Raw genomic sequence first — 17,567 nt, 5'->3', positions numbered from 1 at the left:
TGTTTGCTACTAAATTTATGTCTTAAAGATGATCATATGTGTTACACAATCTGACTGTACGATCTCCATTAGATCTACTGTAGCTACAAATAAACAGTATAGGGTTCTGCCTGATTGTATACGAATTGAATAGCTTGTTTGGGTAATCCAAATTTAGTTTTGGTGGCCATACACAGTGCGATAACATTGAAAAGTCAATGTCCAATTTAACAGACTGATCGAATCGAACATTGGTTTAACAAGACAAAAATGGCATGGCTAAGGTATGAGAAACAGATACTGACAGTTTAGATCGACCCAAGTCAAATAGTTGTAATGGAAAGAAATCAGCAGTACAGGGTAGATCTATGGCATTTTTTGCAGCCTTACATGTAGATCACTTGTAAGCGATTCACAAGGGTGAGAAAAATGCCATCTATTGAACCATGATAGATTATTTTTCAACACAACCCATTGACTTGGGTTAACTGAAACCAAAGCTTGGCCATGCCATTTTGGCCTTGTTTGATGTCTATTTACGGTCACCATACATGCTGCAATCTGACCATACAATTTCTGTACAAATAACTTTACACCTACTAAAATTATCCAATGTGAGGATCTACCTAAACTATCCAAAAAAATGATATCCAATCAGGCAGGCCCTTGCTGCGACATACATTCTTGGTAAATCTAAAGGAGATTGTACAATCGGATTGAAAAGAGGGTGCACAATCAGACTGAACTTTGTATAGGTGGCTTTATTAAACTGAAAATCATGATAAAATTATGATATAATAAAAAATATTTTTGTTGACAACTGTGAGTTGTATAATTTTTACAGATAAATGCAGAGGATGAGTAATGTCCATCAGTGTGGCAAGGGGAACTTGCATAGGAAAGATATTAGTAGGAAACTGTTGGAATCAAACAGGAATTAATGTTATACATATAAAGTTCTACACATCTGTTTGTACAACCAAACTTAGCCATATTGATATTTGCAGTCTCACATGTTTAAAGGATAGAGGAATGTGGCACCAAACAGAATCTGCATAGCAGAATGAGTTCTATTCAGCCCACCTGGTGTGCACGGAGCTTCAAAGACATTTAGGACAATGACAGGGCCGGTCTGTCTGTAAGGACAAAAAGATAACTAATGAGCGGGAAGGGCGTCCAAGATCGAATCACAAGATGTGAACCCAGTCGGAGCAGTTACAATTCATGGGCAAACACTGCCCCCCAGAGGCCAATTATGGCAGGACTGTCAGAGGTAGTTAGCCTGGGGGAGGAGACGCCCCAGAGATGCTGATTGGTCCACAGGCAAAGGAGGGTGGGCAATGGGGTGTGGTGTGGCTGAGGTGTGTTTAACAAAAAGGGGTTCATCAATGGGAGCTGCCTCTCATTCCATCAGGAGGTCCAGTCACGAGGGTCGGATAAGTATAATGCTTGTATTGTATTCTGATCGTATGTTATGTACTCTAGTAACTTCTATTGATACCTTATGTAAGCTTTATTATTTCTTTGGGAAATAAATTAGATTTGATTGATCCTAGACCGGGTATTTGGTTTCATAGCTAATTGTTATAGTATTGTGATATTAACGATAGCATGCGCTCAGAGTATAGATAGACTAACTAAGCTATAGGGACTAGACAAAGTAATACATAACGGATGATAATAATAGGTTGTATTGATCAGTTACTTCAGAAACCATGGTACTTGTAGTTCAATAGAAACGTCAATGGGAAATGGTGAAATATTTCACACATATATAAGACTGCTATGCAGCCTTTAAATTGGCTATTATTTTAGGCTTAACTCTTACTAATTGTATTTATCCATGAATGGAAATATACTATGTTTTTTACACTAACTAACTAATCAGCAATTTACATATGGCTGCTTGTGCTCTAGATCCCAGTCTCCCTCAGTGAACAAGCCACTGAAGTTGCAATCGAGGTTGGCTTCCGCCACATTGATGGAGCGCACCTGTATCAGAATGAAAAAGAAGTAGGTCGGGCCATCCAGAAGAAGATTGCAGATGGCACTGTAAAAAGGGAAGATCTCTTCTACACAGGAAAGGTGAGAACATACTATAGTTCTGTGGCTTAGAGAGCTACACTGGGCTTCTGGGTCCAATGACTGGTAGATGCAGTGTTTACATGTGTTCTTAACATGTTTCTTTTGGGTTTTTTTTTCTTTAACCACCTAAGCTCTGGAAGGTTTTGCCCCTTCAAGACCAGGTCATTTTTTGCTATTTAGCACTGCATCACTTTAAATGGCAATTGTGTGATTGTGTGTAGGGATGAGCTTCGTGTTCGAGTCGAACATACGTTCAACTTGAACATCGGCTGTTCGCCCGTTCGGCGAATTCCGAACGTTATGGGCCGTTCGTGCCAAATTCGTGTGGCGCTCACGGCCCACAATGCACTGCGATGGCGCAGTGCATTGCTGGCTCATGATTGGCCAAGCATGCACTGTGACCCCGCATGCTTGGCCAATCACAGCGCCGGCAGCGAGGAGAGCCATGATTGGCCACAGGCAGGATGCCTGTGGCCAATCATAGCTCAGGCTGTGTAGTACACGCCCCACACGATATAAGGCCGCCAGCGCGGCGGCTTTGTGTAGTGTGTTGGCGTCTGTAGCAGTTAGTGGGTGTTCTGTGTACCTTCAACACAGTATACACCGATCGTTATCGGCCGATTTTTTTTTTTTCGTTCTTGCTCTTCTGTAGTGGTTGTTGTCTGCGTGTCCTGACCGCAGTATACACCGCTATATCCACCTATATAGCAAACTATCTTGCTCATTTGAAATAGAGCTTGCAGTCAGCGGTAGGAGATTGTGCATGCTCTGAACCCAGTATACACCGCTATATCCACCTATATAGCTCTTCTCTATTTGAGCCATCTGCCATCTGCAGGAGTTAGTGGAAGTTGTGTGTGCCTCCAGCACAATATATATATATATATATATATATATATATATATATATATATATAATATATACACATATACATACCCAATTGCTGGTTTTCCCAACTCCCTTCAGGCCATTACCATGTCTGGAAGGCCAGCAAGGAGAGGCAGACAGGCGCGAGACGATAAAAGGGGGCAAGCAGGCTCTGTGTCTAGAGACAACAGTGCTGGTCGTGGACGCGGTGCATTGTCATCATCAGCACGTGGCCATGGGACACGCTTGTCCTTCTTTTTGGCAGCTGGACATGTTGAGCCGCAACATGCCAACGACTTGGTAGAGTGGATGACCAAGCCCTCTTCATCCTCCTCATCCTCTCTCACCCAGGCTCAGGGTACTAGCAAAGTAGGTGCCAACGCATCGTCTTCCCTCCTCTCAATGTCATCATCAGTGACTCCTTCCCTAGACCCACCACGTCCTCCTGAGGAGTCTCCTGAACTCTTTGAGCACAGTGTTGGGTACATGCTCCAGGAGGATGCCCAGTGTTTTGTAGGCTCTGATGATACTCAGCTAGAGGAAGGCAGTAGCGTGAATGCAGAGAGAGGGGATGCTCAAGGACAGCAATCTGGCAATCATGTTCCACAAGCTGCAGCATACTGCCAGGTTTGCTCCAGCGATGAAGAGGGAGGGGATGATGAGGGCACTGACTCCACGTGGGTGCCTGGTAGGAGAGAGGAGGAGGAGGAGGCACATGTCCAACGAGGCAGGATTCCCTCCGGGGACCAGCTTAGGGGCAGCACACCGACTGAATCACACCGCAGAGCTCCGCCTGTGCAGGGCGCTGCCTCTGTGCGTTATTCTAAAAGTTCTTAGGTGTGGGCCTTTGAGACGAGTGCATCAGATCACCGCTGCTATTTGCAACATATGTCTCAAGTGTATCTCGCGTGGCCAAAACATCAGCCGCTTGGGCACCACATGCTTGACCAGACATATGTTGACCTGCCATGCAGCTCGTTGGCAAGCGTACCTCAAAGACCCACACCAAAGAACAAAGCGGACCTCTCCTTGCTCCTCATCAGCTTGGATCTCCAACCCCACTAGACCTTCAGTCCTCTCTGAAACCTGCTCTGAGAGGAATGAAGGTGTACAATTAGGTGTGTCACAGCCAAGTGCTTCCGGGCACTCGGCTAGCAGTACACCCACGTCCGATTATAGCAGGCAAATGTCCCTGCCCCAGCTGCTGGACCGGCGAAAGAAGTTCACTCCCAGCCATTCACATGCCCAGCGGTTGAATGCTAGCTTGGCTAAATTGCTAGCACTTCAACTGCTGCCTTTTCAGTTGGTAGACTCGGCCCCCTTCCGTGAGTTTGTACAATGTGCGGTTCCTCAGTGGCAGGTCCCCAAACGCCACTTTTTCTCATGGAAGGCGATTCCGGCTCTTTACCGGCATGTGGAAGGCAATGTCCTTGCCTCGCTGGACAGGGCAGTCAGCGGTAAGGTGCATATTACCGCTGACTCATGGTCCAGCAGGCATGGACAGGGACGTTAGCTGTCTTTCACGGCCCATTGGGTCACTCTTCTGGCAGCTGGGAAGCATGCAGGACAAGGTGCAGTAGTGTTAGAGGTTGTTCCGCCACCACGCCTCCAAAATGCTACTATTGGTTGTGACACACCTCTCTCCTCCACCCCCTCCTCTTCTTCTTCCTCCATGGCCTCTTCCAGTGCTCTGTCCTCAGAACCAGCGGTGCTCCGTAGGCGTTCCAGGGTCTACGCAAGTACGCAGGCAAAACAATGCCATGCCGTGCTTGCGCTGATTTGTTTGGGGGACAGGAGCCACACTGGGGCGGATGTTTTGTCAGCTCTGCAGGGGCAGGCCGAGAGGTGGTTGACGCCACGCCAGCTTAAGCCAGGAATGGTGGTTTGCGACAATGGCACCAACCTCCTCTCCGCCCTCCGACAGGGACAACTGACCCATGTGCCCTGTGTAGCTCACGTCCTTAACCTGGTGGTGCAGCGGTTCTTGGGCAGGTACGCGGGCTTACAGGATGTCCTGAAGCAAGCCAGGAAAGTCTGTGTGCATTTCCGCCGATCATTTAATGCCTGTGCTTGGCTGGCTGAGCTCCAAAAGGAGTTGAACCTGCCCAAGAACCGCCTTATATGTGACATGCCCACCAGGTGGAGCTCAACGTTGGCCATGCTGCAGCGGCTGCACACGCAGCAGAGGGCCATCAATGAGTACCTGTGCGACTACGGCACCAGGACAGGGTCAGGGGAGCTCGTTTTTTTCTCACCACGCCAGTGGGGCATGATCAGGGATGCATGCACTGTCCTGTCACCATTTGAGGAGGCCACAAGGATGGTGAGCAGTGACAGTGTATGCATTAGTGACACTGTACCTCTTGCTCACCTCTTGGAGCATAGGCTGCGTGGAATAATGGACAGGGCACTTGAGGCAGAACAGAGGCAGGAAGAGGAGGACTTCCTTGCCTCTCAAGGCCCCCTTTATCCAGACAGTGTTCCTGCTGTGCCACCCATCGCACAGGAAGAGGAGGAGGAGGATGATTGTGTCAGCATGGAGGTGGAGGCTGGCACTCAGCATCAGCAGCAGCAGCAGTCTTGTAGGGATGATTTACAGTCCCAAGAAACCCGTGGACTTGTACGTGGCTGGGAGGAGGTAGCTGCGGATCATGTTGTCCTTAGTGACCCAGAGGACTCCGGACCGAATGCCTCAGCTAACCTACGCTGCATGGCCTCCCTGATCTTGCAAAGCCTGCGGAAGGACCCTCGTATTCTTCGGATCAAGGAGAGGGACCATTACTGTCTGGCCACTCTCCTTGATCCACGGTACAAGGGTAAGGTTGCCGACCTTATCTTGCCGTCGCAGAGGGAGCAGAGGATGAGACATCTCCGGGAGGCCTTGCAGAAAGGTCTGTGCAAGCGTTCCCAGAGACTGGGAGGTTACAAACTCCTGGTCCTGGACAACGTGTTGCTGAGGCATCGGTCAGAAGGAGCAGTGGAGAAGGTGGCCGTCTGACCAATGCTTTCAGACAATTTTTTTAGTCCGCAGCCCTAAGCTATGATCGGTTCCAGCAACCATCGCCAGCGTCTGATTTAAATGGTGCAGGAATACCTAGGGGCAAGGTCAGACTTGGACACCTTTCCCACCGAAAATCCTCTGGCTTACTGGGTCTTGAGGATGGATCACTGGCCAGAGCTTGCACAGTATGCAATTGAGCTACTGGCCTGTCCTGCATCCAGCGTTCTTTCGGAACGCACCTTCAGTGCTGCTGGTGGCTTTGTTACCGATCACAGGGTGTACCTGTCCACCGAATCAGTTGATCGACTGACCTTCATCAAGATGAATCAGTCTTGGATCACCCACAGCTACCAAGCACCTGAAGCTGATGCAACCGAAATATATATTTTTTTTAAATATCACATCTCTTCAAGACTGCCTATGCTGATGCTGAGTGACTGTCCTATTATGTTGATTGTCTATCCTCTTCCTCTTCCGCTGATATGTTGGAAGAACATTTCTGGTTCTGGGTGATGCCATCAGCCCAATTTTTCTGCCCCTGTTTAACAGGGGCGTTTAATTACAATTTTTGATGCAATGCTTTGCAGCAGGGCTAATTCCTGCACTAAAACTAGAGTATATGGAAGAGGTTGCAGTATCATGGCACCAGCACCAGTGCCTAAGGCCCAATTTTTCTGCCCCTGTTTAACAGGGACATGTAATTACAATTCTTGATATAATATTTCACATGAGGGCCCCTTCCTGTGCCCACCCAGAGTAACTATGAGGACTTATAGTGTTGTGGCACCAGCAGCACAACCACCAAAGGTCAATTTTTCTACCACTGTTCAACAATGGTATGTAATTACAATTCTTGATATAATCGTTCACAGCAGGGTGCTCCAGCGCCCACCAAGAGTCGCTTTGAGGGCTTACAATGTTGTGGCAAAACCAACACCTTGTTCCGCCATTTCTGCAGAGCATATAGGGCAGGCCCCTACTTTCAAACATCCAACTTACAAACATCTCCTACTTGTAAACGGAAGGAGACAACAGCAAGTGAGATGAAAAAAGACAGGCAGCAAAACAAATTATACAGGGGTGAACCCTTCCCTATGTTTTCCAAAAAGCTGAAAAATCATTTTTTTTTTTTGACTGGAGCTACACTTTAAAAATGTACCAGTTGAAAATTACAAACAGATTCAACTTAACACAACAAACCTACACAGTCCCTGTCTTGTTTGCACCGCCTGTATACTGCTGTTCTGAGTATATAGGGCCTGGGGGCCACACGTATTTCCTTTTTTTAATATGGGTACGGGGTTCCCCTTAATATGCGTACAAGACCAAAAGGGGCTGGTAATGGGCAGGGAGGGCTACCCATGCCATTTTTCTCAATGATTTTCAACCATACTGCAGGAACCAGATATAACATTAAAACCGCAAGCAGTTTTAAATTACGTTATTTCCGTTAAATGTCATTTTGTGCAGGGACTGTTCTAAACACGGGAAACACGTGGCACTTCACAGGCATACTACAGACACCCCCAGGCACGATATTTAAAGGAATATTTCACTTTTTTTTTCACTTTAATCGTCATTAAAATCAGTGCTCCCGCCAAAACGGCCGTTTTTAAACGTTTTTTTTGCATTGACCCATGTCCCCTGGGGCAGGAGCCAGGTCCCCAAACCCTTTTTAGGACAGTATCTTGCATATTAGCCGTTAAAATTAGCACTTTTAATTTTGAACGTTCGAGTCCCATAGACTTCAATGGGGTTCTAACGTTCGTACGAATTTGGGGTCTGTTCGAAAGTTCTGGTGCGAACCGAACCAGGGGGTGTTTGGCTCATCCCTAATTGTGTGTATAAAATATATATTTGCTTACCCAAAGAAAAAATGTATATATAATGTGTATATGTGAAGCTGCTGCTTACGATAACCTAAATACTCAGCTAATATGAACAATATTGTGATACAAATTGTGTAAAATTCAAAGTCAATATGTTTCCATAACAAAGACAAAAGTTATTTGAAACAAAAAGGTGTAAAAATGAAAAAAGTCCAACACGTGCGCCAAAGAGTGCAGAGTGGTCTATGAGCACAGTGTTTCACCCGGTGCTCCTTTTCACATATAATCAGCGCCGCTTACCAGAACAGCTGGATCTCAAGTTATAGAGAACGTAAATGCTCACACAAATGTCAGGTGACAGGGGTAATCCACTCCTCGAACTCTTCCAAACAATGCTCCTCTCCAGTAAACAGGCGGTTCAGTTAAATAGATCTTTCAAAGACACAGATCATCCTTCCCTAGGTTGTCTCAGACATGTGAGATAATGGAAGGAAGAGGCTTCATAGTGTAGTATTCCAAAGATGCATTTATTTAAAAATATGTAGCATTTACATTCAAAACAATGGTAGAACATAAATTGAAGTAAAACACAGCCGCTGATTTTGCCAGCAGGCTGAAACGTGATGACGTCAAGGAATGCTGCTCCACCAGACGCATTTCCCCCGCAAAAGGCATCGACTGGGACCAGAGACTCTTCCCAGACATCACTCACCATGCACTAAATATTTAGACACCTTTCACACTGAGCTTCCCCGGCGTTTTAGCGGTGCTATTTGGCCGCTAGCGGGGCGGTTTTAACTCCCCCGCTAGCATCCGAAAAGGGGTTAAATCTGAACCCAAAACGCCGATGCAGGGGCACTTTGCCGGCGGTATCACGGCGCTGCCCCATTGTTTTCAATGGGCAGGAGCAGTGGAGGAGCAGTGTATAACACCGCTCCTACACCGTTGCAAAGAAGCTGCTGGCAGGACTTTTTGTGACACCCTGCCAGCTCTTTCACACTGGGTTTGCAAATTAGGCTTTTTTCATGCGCTTTACGGGCGCTATTTTTAGCGCTGTAGCGCCTGAAAAACGACTCAGTGTGAAAGGGATCTTATAAGACAGAGACGCTGGAAGGGCCATTCAAGGCGGTATCATCCAGTTCAAATGATTTTTTATTGCTACAATCTAAAATTCAATGGTCCATTGTATAACTTTATTATATGTTTTATATCTCTGGAGTATGGGAATGTTTTATTGTTTTTATGTGTTTTTGATTTAAGTATGTTAGTTCTCACGGTTTTTTATAATGTCTTGGTATCTTAGATCAGGGGCGTCAAAACTTTTTTCAAAGAGGGCCAGATTTGATGAAGTGAACATGCGTGAGGGCCAACCATTTTGCCTGACATTCTTGAAACCATTAAAATTCGGTCTAAGCCCCCCGTACACACGGTCTGACATTCCGACAACAAAATCCGCCAGATTTTTTCCGATGGATTTTGTCCGAGACTGGTGTTGCATACACGCGGTCAGACAAAGTTGTCAGAAAATCCAATCGTTCGGAACTTGATGACGTTTGTTGAGATGGGACTACGTTGCGGCTAGTAGCCAATAGCTTTGGTCTCGTAATTTGATCTGAGCCTGCGTGGCACTTTGTCCGATCGGAATTCTCTACAAACGATTGGAAAAAGTCTGATCGGATTTTGGTGTTGGAAAATTTTGAGGTCCTGCTCTCAAACTTTTTCTGTCAGACATTCTGACGGAAAAAGTCCAATAGAGCCCACACGCGATCGGATTTTCCGACAATATAATCGATCTGACCTTTTCCAATGGAATTTCCGACCGTGTGTATGGGGGCTAAGTGTGTTTGTTCAAGCACGAATACACTGCCCAACAAGAATTCTCTTGCCTTTGTGGCTGTGTGTGAGTAAAGAGATGAGCTCAGGCGTGTTATTTGGATATACTGCACGCACCTTCACTTTAAGAGGGAAGTTTCGAGGGCCACAAAAGATATATATTTAGATAACCAGGCGGGCCGTTCAAAACCGGACCACGGGCCGTGATTGGCGCGCTGAACTTTAGATATGCCTGTCTTAGATGTTTACAGATGCATTATGTTACTTAACCACAAGGGGTTGCCGTTCACTTGTATACATAGATTTCAAATTGTACTGTAAGCAAACGTCACACTTGTCCTTTCCCCTTAACGGATTTTGCTTTCTCAATAATAATGGGACGCCGACTATATTGATATGATCTAAGTAGGTAAATATCCACGCTCAGTTAAACTTGAACAACTAACAGCAGCTGAACATCATAACCCAGATACTGGGCACAGAAATGCAAAGAAAAAGATAAAGTGCAGCGCTTGTTCAATAAATAATGATTAGATAATCACACAAGTGAAATGTGCAAAAATGGTGAAAAACCAAAATAAAGTGGCATTCAAACTAAATCAATATTAACATATAAATGTGCAATAAAAAATTAATAAAAATTAATTCATATGTGAGTCCATCAATCATAAATAAATGTCCATAGAAATATCAAAAAAATCCAACAGATAGTGTGACTTGATAGAAAGAATAAAAATAATATACTTGACCACGTGGGACCCATCACCTTTAATCACCACTAATAAGATGGAGGCTTACCAGATCACCAGCGACCCCCCTGTTTAAGGGGGGTCAGCCGTATAATGTCACAAATTCCAGTTCCATACGACCAGATGTGAAAGAACGGCTGTCTGCAGCTCAGGTTATCAGTCACCGCAAACTTCCCAAACATTTACCAGCGTGGCGGCTCATGGAAAAAATAAAAAGTACTCCGAATTGTGTAATATGTTTTAACACCAAAAAGATTTTTTCTTTATTGCATAAAGTCAGATGCTGTAAAAAGGACTCCGCCGAGTCTCCAGTGTACAGATAGCATTTAAAATACAAACGGCATTGAAAACGAAAAATAAAATTACTAGCAGATAAAAAAAAAACCTGGTATGTGGTTTTAGATTGCGATCACACGTGCGCAGCTACCCATTTCATCATAGGTCTGACATCATCAGGGGTACGATGAGTGCTTATATAGTCCATTGGTAAGGGGAGGAGACTTTCATAGTTGAATAAAGACACCAGTCCATCCAGTTCAACCAGTGTGAGTGTCTACAATTGTCCCTATCCCTGTACAATATACACTCACATGGGTCCTTACCCTCAAGGGGCCCACAATCTCAGGTCCCCATTCATATACTAGGGCTAATTTTGGACAGAAGCCAATTAACCTACCTGCATGTCTTTGGATTGTGGGAGGAAACAAGAGTACCTAGAGGAAACACACGCAGGCACAGGGAGAACATGCAAACGCCAGGCAGGTAGTGTCGTGGTTTGGGATTCAAACCAGCGACCCTTCTTACTGCTAGGTGAGAGTGCTAACCACTACACCACTGTGCCGACTTTGCCATAGGCTGAGCTGACAACTCCCTCTGAAGTTACAAATGATATCCCAAAAAGGTTTATACAAACAAAGGATGTATTAAATCCCACAGAAATAAAACATGAACAGCCCAATACTTACAAAGGCCTGAGTGGGCAAAGATAACCATATTTTTCACCCGTTTTGTTGGATAGAAACAAAAGTAAAAAAACAGCATTCCACATATAAAAAGAAACACTGCCATCTAGTGGTTGCAAAATCAAATTACAGACACAATGATCCCATTTTTAGGAATAATGATACTAATAATATAGCACCATCTAGTGATGGCAAAGTATAACTGCCAATGGAACAATCTAATTCTAAAAAAGGCATACTGCCTGCCTTTGCCAATGGCCTGCTCATATTATAATAGACCCATAATTCTAACATAAAAGATCAATGTTTAACCAATTAAGCAATCCACATAAATTTGAAATCAAAAATATATTAATAAATTAGAATAAAATTATGAAATTATTTGTTAAACACCAATCAGTCCTACTTATAAGGCAAAAACCCCTCCCAATAAGGGAACATAAACTCTCTCACGCTGTCGAGGAGGGGGACATCAACCATTATTAATAAAACAATTTATGTCCCACTCCACATTGAGACCCCCAGGGACATGCTTAAATATCCAATTCGTTTTGGCTCATGAGATCGTGTGCTTGCCATTACTCCCACGCCAGTGTGGAACATACCTTACAATAGCCAGCAAGGTAGTTCCCCTGGGATCGCGATTGTGTTTCAAATCATAGTGTTTACTGATGTTGTGTTTGTCAAAGCCCTTGCAGATATTTGTTATATGTTCACCAAGTTTTATATGTAACATACGGACCATGCGTCCCACATATTCCAAGCCGCATGGGCACCTGAGAAAATACACCACACACTTAGTTGAGCAAGTAATAAACGTTCTAATGGGGTAAGTGAGCCCGTTCCAGTAGAAGTAAACTCTGTAAATCTCCTTCCTTTCTGTGCATTTAGCTTACAAGCTCTACACTTACCGCAAGGGTAGAAGCCTTTTAAGTCTCCAAAAAAGGCAGGCTTTTTTGGAGGGTCAGGAACATTGGGAGAAATCAAGTTCCTGAGGTTAGTGGCACCTCTAAAAGATAACATTCGGTCTTTTTGACAAAAGAGGGCCCAAAACACAGTCATTCTTTATTACTGGCCAGTGTCCTCTTATTATCATTTTAATGGCCCAATGCTGGCTAGAAAAAGTTGTAATGAAAGCCAAACCATGATTTTCAGTGTTTCCAACCCTAGAAGGCTTGTCAGCCAGTAATACCTGACAATCTTTATCACCGACTTCCAATATAACATAGTCAAGGATTTTATTATCGTATTCCTTAGCCAAAAATCTATTTTTTAGAATCAATGCTTCCTTGTGGTAATCATCCAAATTAGTACAATTGCACCTTAAATGCAAAAATGTGGTCCTTGGGTACAGCAGCTAACCAAGAATTATGGTGGCAAGAATCCAGAGAGATGTAGCCATTCCTATCTTTTTTTTAAAAAAACGTTGTGGTAACAATACTGTTGTCCACAATTGATATCCTCAGATCCAAAAAGTGGATTTCAGTGGGGCTTAGTTCATGACTAAGAACTATGCCACGATCCTTACTATTCAAATGGGATAGGAATAACTCTGCAGATTGAACATCACCATCCCATACGAACAGAATATCGTCAATAAACCTTTTCCAGGCTATTAGTTCTGGTGGCTTATTGCCCAGAACAGTATTGTGACAGTGGGGTCACTTTGGACACAGGGTGAATAAAAAAAAACCCCGATATGGTCTGTGATAGCCATATTCAAGGCTGTATAATTCATTGTGTATAAATTGGATGTATACTGTATGTGGGGGTTAAGTGTCATTGCTGTGAGGAATTAAGTTGTTTTGCATTTCTATTGTTCATTTAAGTCTATCCTTGTGTGTATTGTAAAGTGCCAGACAGACTGGCTGCTAACCCTTTGTGAAAAGATGTGTATTGGGTGGGATCGTTTGAAGCCTAGCAGACGTCTTGGGATGTGTGGGTGGAGCTGGGCTCTTGTTCATGTTAAAGCATGTGCCTTGAATTGTGTATAAAAATACAATGTTGGTTTTTAATAAATTCATTCCTACTACAGCAGAGACAGAGTGCGTCTCGTCTTTTTGCCAGAGGGATCGGCTCATATAGGAAAGGGTCGTTTAGCTGTGGATATTGGTACCGAGTGGATGTGTGTCTCGGAGAGGGAACATCGTAAACGGCGTTAACCCCCTTTATATTAGGGGAGCCGTTACAAGTATCCTCTTCCCATTTTGCCATAAAGAGGTTGGCCATACTGGGAGCAAATTTAGCTCCCATGGCCACCCCCTTTATCTGAAAAAAATAGGCTCCCTCATACCAGGAATAGTTGTGCGTCATTGAAAAATCCAATAGCTCAAGAATAAAATTACGTTAGGTCACTGAAATTGTATTATCCTAGGATAATGTTGTACCGCCTCATAACCCAATCTGTGGGAAATGTCTGGAAATGGCCGTATAAAAAGAGGCCACATCTGCTGTTACCAGTAGATAAGTTGATTTCCACTCCACACTTTCGTATCCTTCAAAAAGGAAGGGGTGCCCATCACCAGTGGCTTTAAATAACCAACAATATATTTCCCTACACAGGATGTTATCGAATCAATGCCACTGATGATGGGCCTACCTGGGGGAACAGTCAAGGACTTTTTGGCAGTGAGTAGATGACTGCCAACCGAGGAGCCAAGGGTACCAGAAACTCTCTCTCCTTTTTATTCAAAATGCCCATGTCAAAACCTTTTTCGACAAGATCCTTGAGTTACCTTTTGAAACTTCTTGTTGTATCCATGATCAATGGGGAATAGGTATCAGGATCTGAAACAATCCCGAACATTCCCTGTGCATACATCAGTCTGGATGTCATGGGGGGCCAGTCTGGATGTCATGGGGGGCCAGTCTGGATGTCATAGGGGGGCCATTCTGGATGTCATAGGGGGGCACCAGATGTAAGGAGGACTGATGGGGGCACCACATGTAAGGAGGACTCCGCTGATGGAAGCACAGATGTAAGGAGGACTCCGCTGATGGAGGCACAGATGTAAGGAGGGGCTCCGCTGATGGAGGCACATATGTAAGGAGGGGCTCCGCTGATGGAGGCACATATGTAAGGAGGGGCTCCGCTGATGGAGGCACAGACGTAAGGAGGGGCTCAGCTGATGGAGGCACAGACGTAAGGAGGGGCTCAGCTGATGGAGGCACAGACGTAAGGAGGGGCTCCGCTGATGGAGGCACAGACGTAAGGAGGGACTCTGGGACCTGATGGCATCTGGTGGCAGGCAACGTGGCAAGTGACACGCTCAGGGCTCCCACTGGTTCTGCATCATGGTGAGTCGAATGATTTAATTTTATATTACAATGCAATAATAGAAATAATATGCTTCAATCATCCTGACACCATGACAATCATGGTGCCGGAATGATTGAAGTGCTAACACCAGGTGTTTGGAGTATCTTTATCTGCTAATTGTTAAACTTTCTAGAATACACATTTCTATTGTTGTGCAGGATCTGGGGCTGCTGTCCCTCCATCCCTCTCCCCCCCTTTCCTCCTTTCACACTCCATCCCGCATTCATCTCAGACTCTAACCACATCCCTTTGAGCTGCGCCCATTAAAGCCACACCCACGATTTCACATAAACCACACCCATTTTTCACCGCACCACATTTTTGTTTTTCCCTATACCACACCTACAAATGCATGCCCCACCCCCTAATTATAATACAACTCCACCTACAGCCCAAAAAGTGTCCCGGACATTTTTTTTTACAATGTTGGTAACTATGCATACATATTTTACAAGTTATAACCTTAGGTTCACATCTCTCTGTGTTTGTGGAACGCGCTTGCACGGACACCTCTGCCAATTAATTTCAGTGGTCTACCGTGCCTGCATTTCCACAAAAAAAGGTGCATTCACATTTTGAAATGGGTATGAATTCTTTTTCAAGGCACTATAAGTCTAATACCTACCCTTCACTATCAACTCACAGGTTGGGGGTGGAGAGGAGACCTGTAAATGTAACTTATGGTGGCCATATACACTTTGATAAAGAAATTATTTATTTTCTGGCCAACCTTTTCTGATAGGAATAATCAATCTACATTTGGCCTGACCTATTTGACTGATATGCCATTCCAGGGAAATTTAATTTTAAGTGACAGTTGAAGTGGAATCCCAAGCTTCTTGCTAACTATGCTTAAACCTGCCCCATCCCTTCTTAATCCTATTCTAATTATTCTGTTAAAGAAACATGTTTATACTGAGCACACTGGTCTATTCACGTGATTGACTCCCTGTGCTGGCTTCAGGGAAAAGGAGGGACAGCTGAGAACTGATGCCCCATAGTAATCCTAGGCATTGCAGCCATTGGCCGAGATCTCTCCTCTCCCCTGAAGCAGCTGTTGGGGAGATCACATGACCAGACAGGAGCACACTCAGAATAGATAAGTATAGGCATCTTCCTACAGGGTAGTTAAAATAGGATTGCAAGGGAGTGGGAGTGTGGAGGGGGGGATTGTTAGTTATTTATGGCATCTCAGTTTGCACCCTGTAATTTCATAATCTGATTGATTGAAAAAACTATTGTATCCCTGAACAAAATATCTGCTGCTGATACAAAATTGATCATTTTTTGCCCTGACCTATTGATTCAGTTCGATGGAATTGGAATCCTTTTTAATTTTTTTCAACTTTATTTTCATTTTTTCCAATAAACACAGCAATACAGAAAACCATAAAAACCAGTATGAACCATACATATTCATCCCACCCACACCCCTCTATCCCCAGTTTCCCGTCTCCTTTAAAAGTACATTTCCAATATATACTTTCTAAAAATGTATCATGTCAGGCATAAGTCCTGGGGTTTCTATCCATACTTTCTGTAACGAAACGTCCCACACTCCGCTTGAGTGTTTTTTTCATATACCGCTTCCTCCCAGTCTGAATATAGATATCAGATATTCCAACTGCTGACAACCACAATCTAGGCAGTACTCATTTGGTTGCTGAACATAAACTGTTTATTCTACAGAGAGGTAACACTCAGGGACAACCCTTCCCCCTTCCTTTGCATTCAGGGCGGGGTAAACTGTCCAATAACAATAGACACACAGGTCAGGTCTTAACAGTAGGGAGGGGCTGCTGGAAGAATTCCCCCACCCCCTCCACATAGACATACATCCCATAAGATACTTTTCTCCCAAGGCAGACACACACAATAGAACAATGGAATACAACCACACCCCACACGATCCCAGCAAAGAGACCAACAGCATGAGACAACACACAATATATACATATATACAACATTCCATTGTGGCTGTACAGTGAGTCCGACTAGCACAGATCAGACTGGGGTTCTTTGTCAACCTAATGGACACAGGGTGATTTACACATAGGATGGGCCAGGGGAGGTGGACAAGGAGTTGCCAGTGTTCTCCAAGGTAAGCTGGGTTCCATAAGCCCCCCCACCCAAAGTGACTCCTGTCACACTTTCCATATTTTTCGAATTTACTTTTATCTCCCCTTTTCACATTGGCCAGTTTTTTTCTCATTATTGTATTATTGATCTTTCCCACCCAGTCGGTTATAGTTGGTGGTCTAGTATCCAGCAATTTCCAGGTGATCACTTTTCTGGTTTGATATAAGCATCTCAATCTCTTGTTCATACATCATGAGACACAGAATCTTTTTTACTTAGTGGGTTAGATAGTCACCTGTGGTGATTGGACACCGGTTGACCCTAATTAAGAAGAGTTCCTCCTCTATATAACCCCTTCCTTATGGGGAGCACCTCAGTTTTTTCGCCAGTGTCTAAGGTGGTTGGTCACGTAAAACATGTGAAAAGATTATCCCTGCAGGGGTCGAGGAGCCATACAAACTGGATCCCTATCTCAGATATTTGACGCCCAAGATGGTATGGTACCCGTGCCTCGTGGTTAGAAGAAAAAAGGTTTTGCCTGTAATGTCTCTCTTTGGAGGACTGAGCTCTGGGAGAACCAGACTTGGTGTACTATACAACATGGGCACAAGTTTCCGGCGTAGTCTTTTACAGGTCCAGGTAAAGGGATCCTGTAATAGGAACCCATAATCCCTGAAGGTTTGCACAAGACTTACCCGCCGTGATGGGTGAAGGCAGGAATCTGTTTGTTTTCAGCAGGTCCTGCAGTGAGGACAGGTAAGTGAAGATAATCCTATATATATTACATATTATGGATTTCTTCTAAGAGTAGTTGCATGTCTTATCTGGCTTCAGCTACTAGAAGGAGTAAGAGGCAAATCTGGT

The 17,567-nt window shown here is 44.4% G+C and overlaps 1 protein-coding gene across 2 annotated transcripts in view; it reads left to right on the top strand.

Annotated features, from left to right (window-relative positions):
- The window catches only part of LOC143960465 (aldo-keto reductase family 1 member C1-like), a 136,456-nt gene that overhangs the window by 25,268 nt on the left and 93,621 nt on the right, over window positions 1-17,567 (top strand). For both annotated transcript variants that reach the window (XM_077469102.1, XM_077469101.1), the window contains exon 2: window positions 1,897-2,064. In XM_077469102.1, coding sequence (XP_077325228.1) covers window positions 1,897-2,064 — 168 coding nt within the window. The remainder of the gene's footprint in view (window positions 1-1,896; window positions 2,065-17,567) is intronic.

Source organism: Lithobates pipiens, unplaced genomic scaffold (genome assembly GCF_037356315.1).
Source record: "Lithobates pipiens isolate NorthernLeopardFrog02 unplaced genomic scaffold, aLitPip1_a1.2 Scaffold_8, whole genome shotgun sequence".
Lineage (NCBI taxonomy): Eukaryota > Metazoa > Chordata > Amphibia > Anura > Ranidae > Lithobates > Lithobates pipiens.
Note: the sequence above shows the minus strand (reverse complement) of the source record. Positions and strands in the feature narration are given on the sequence as shown.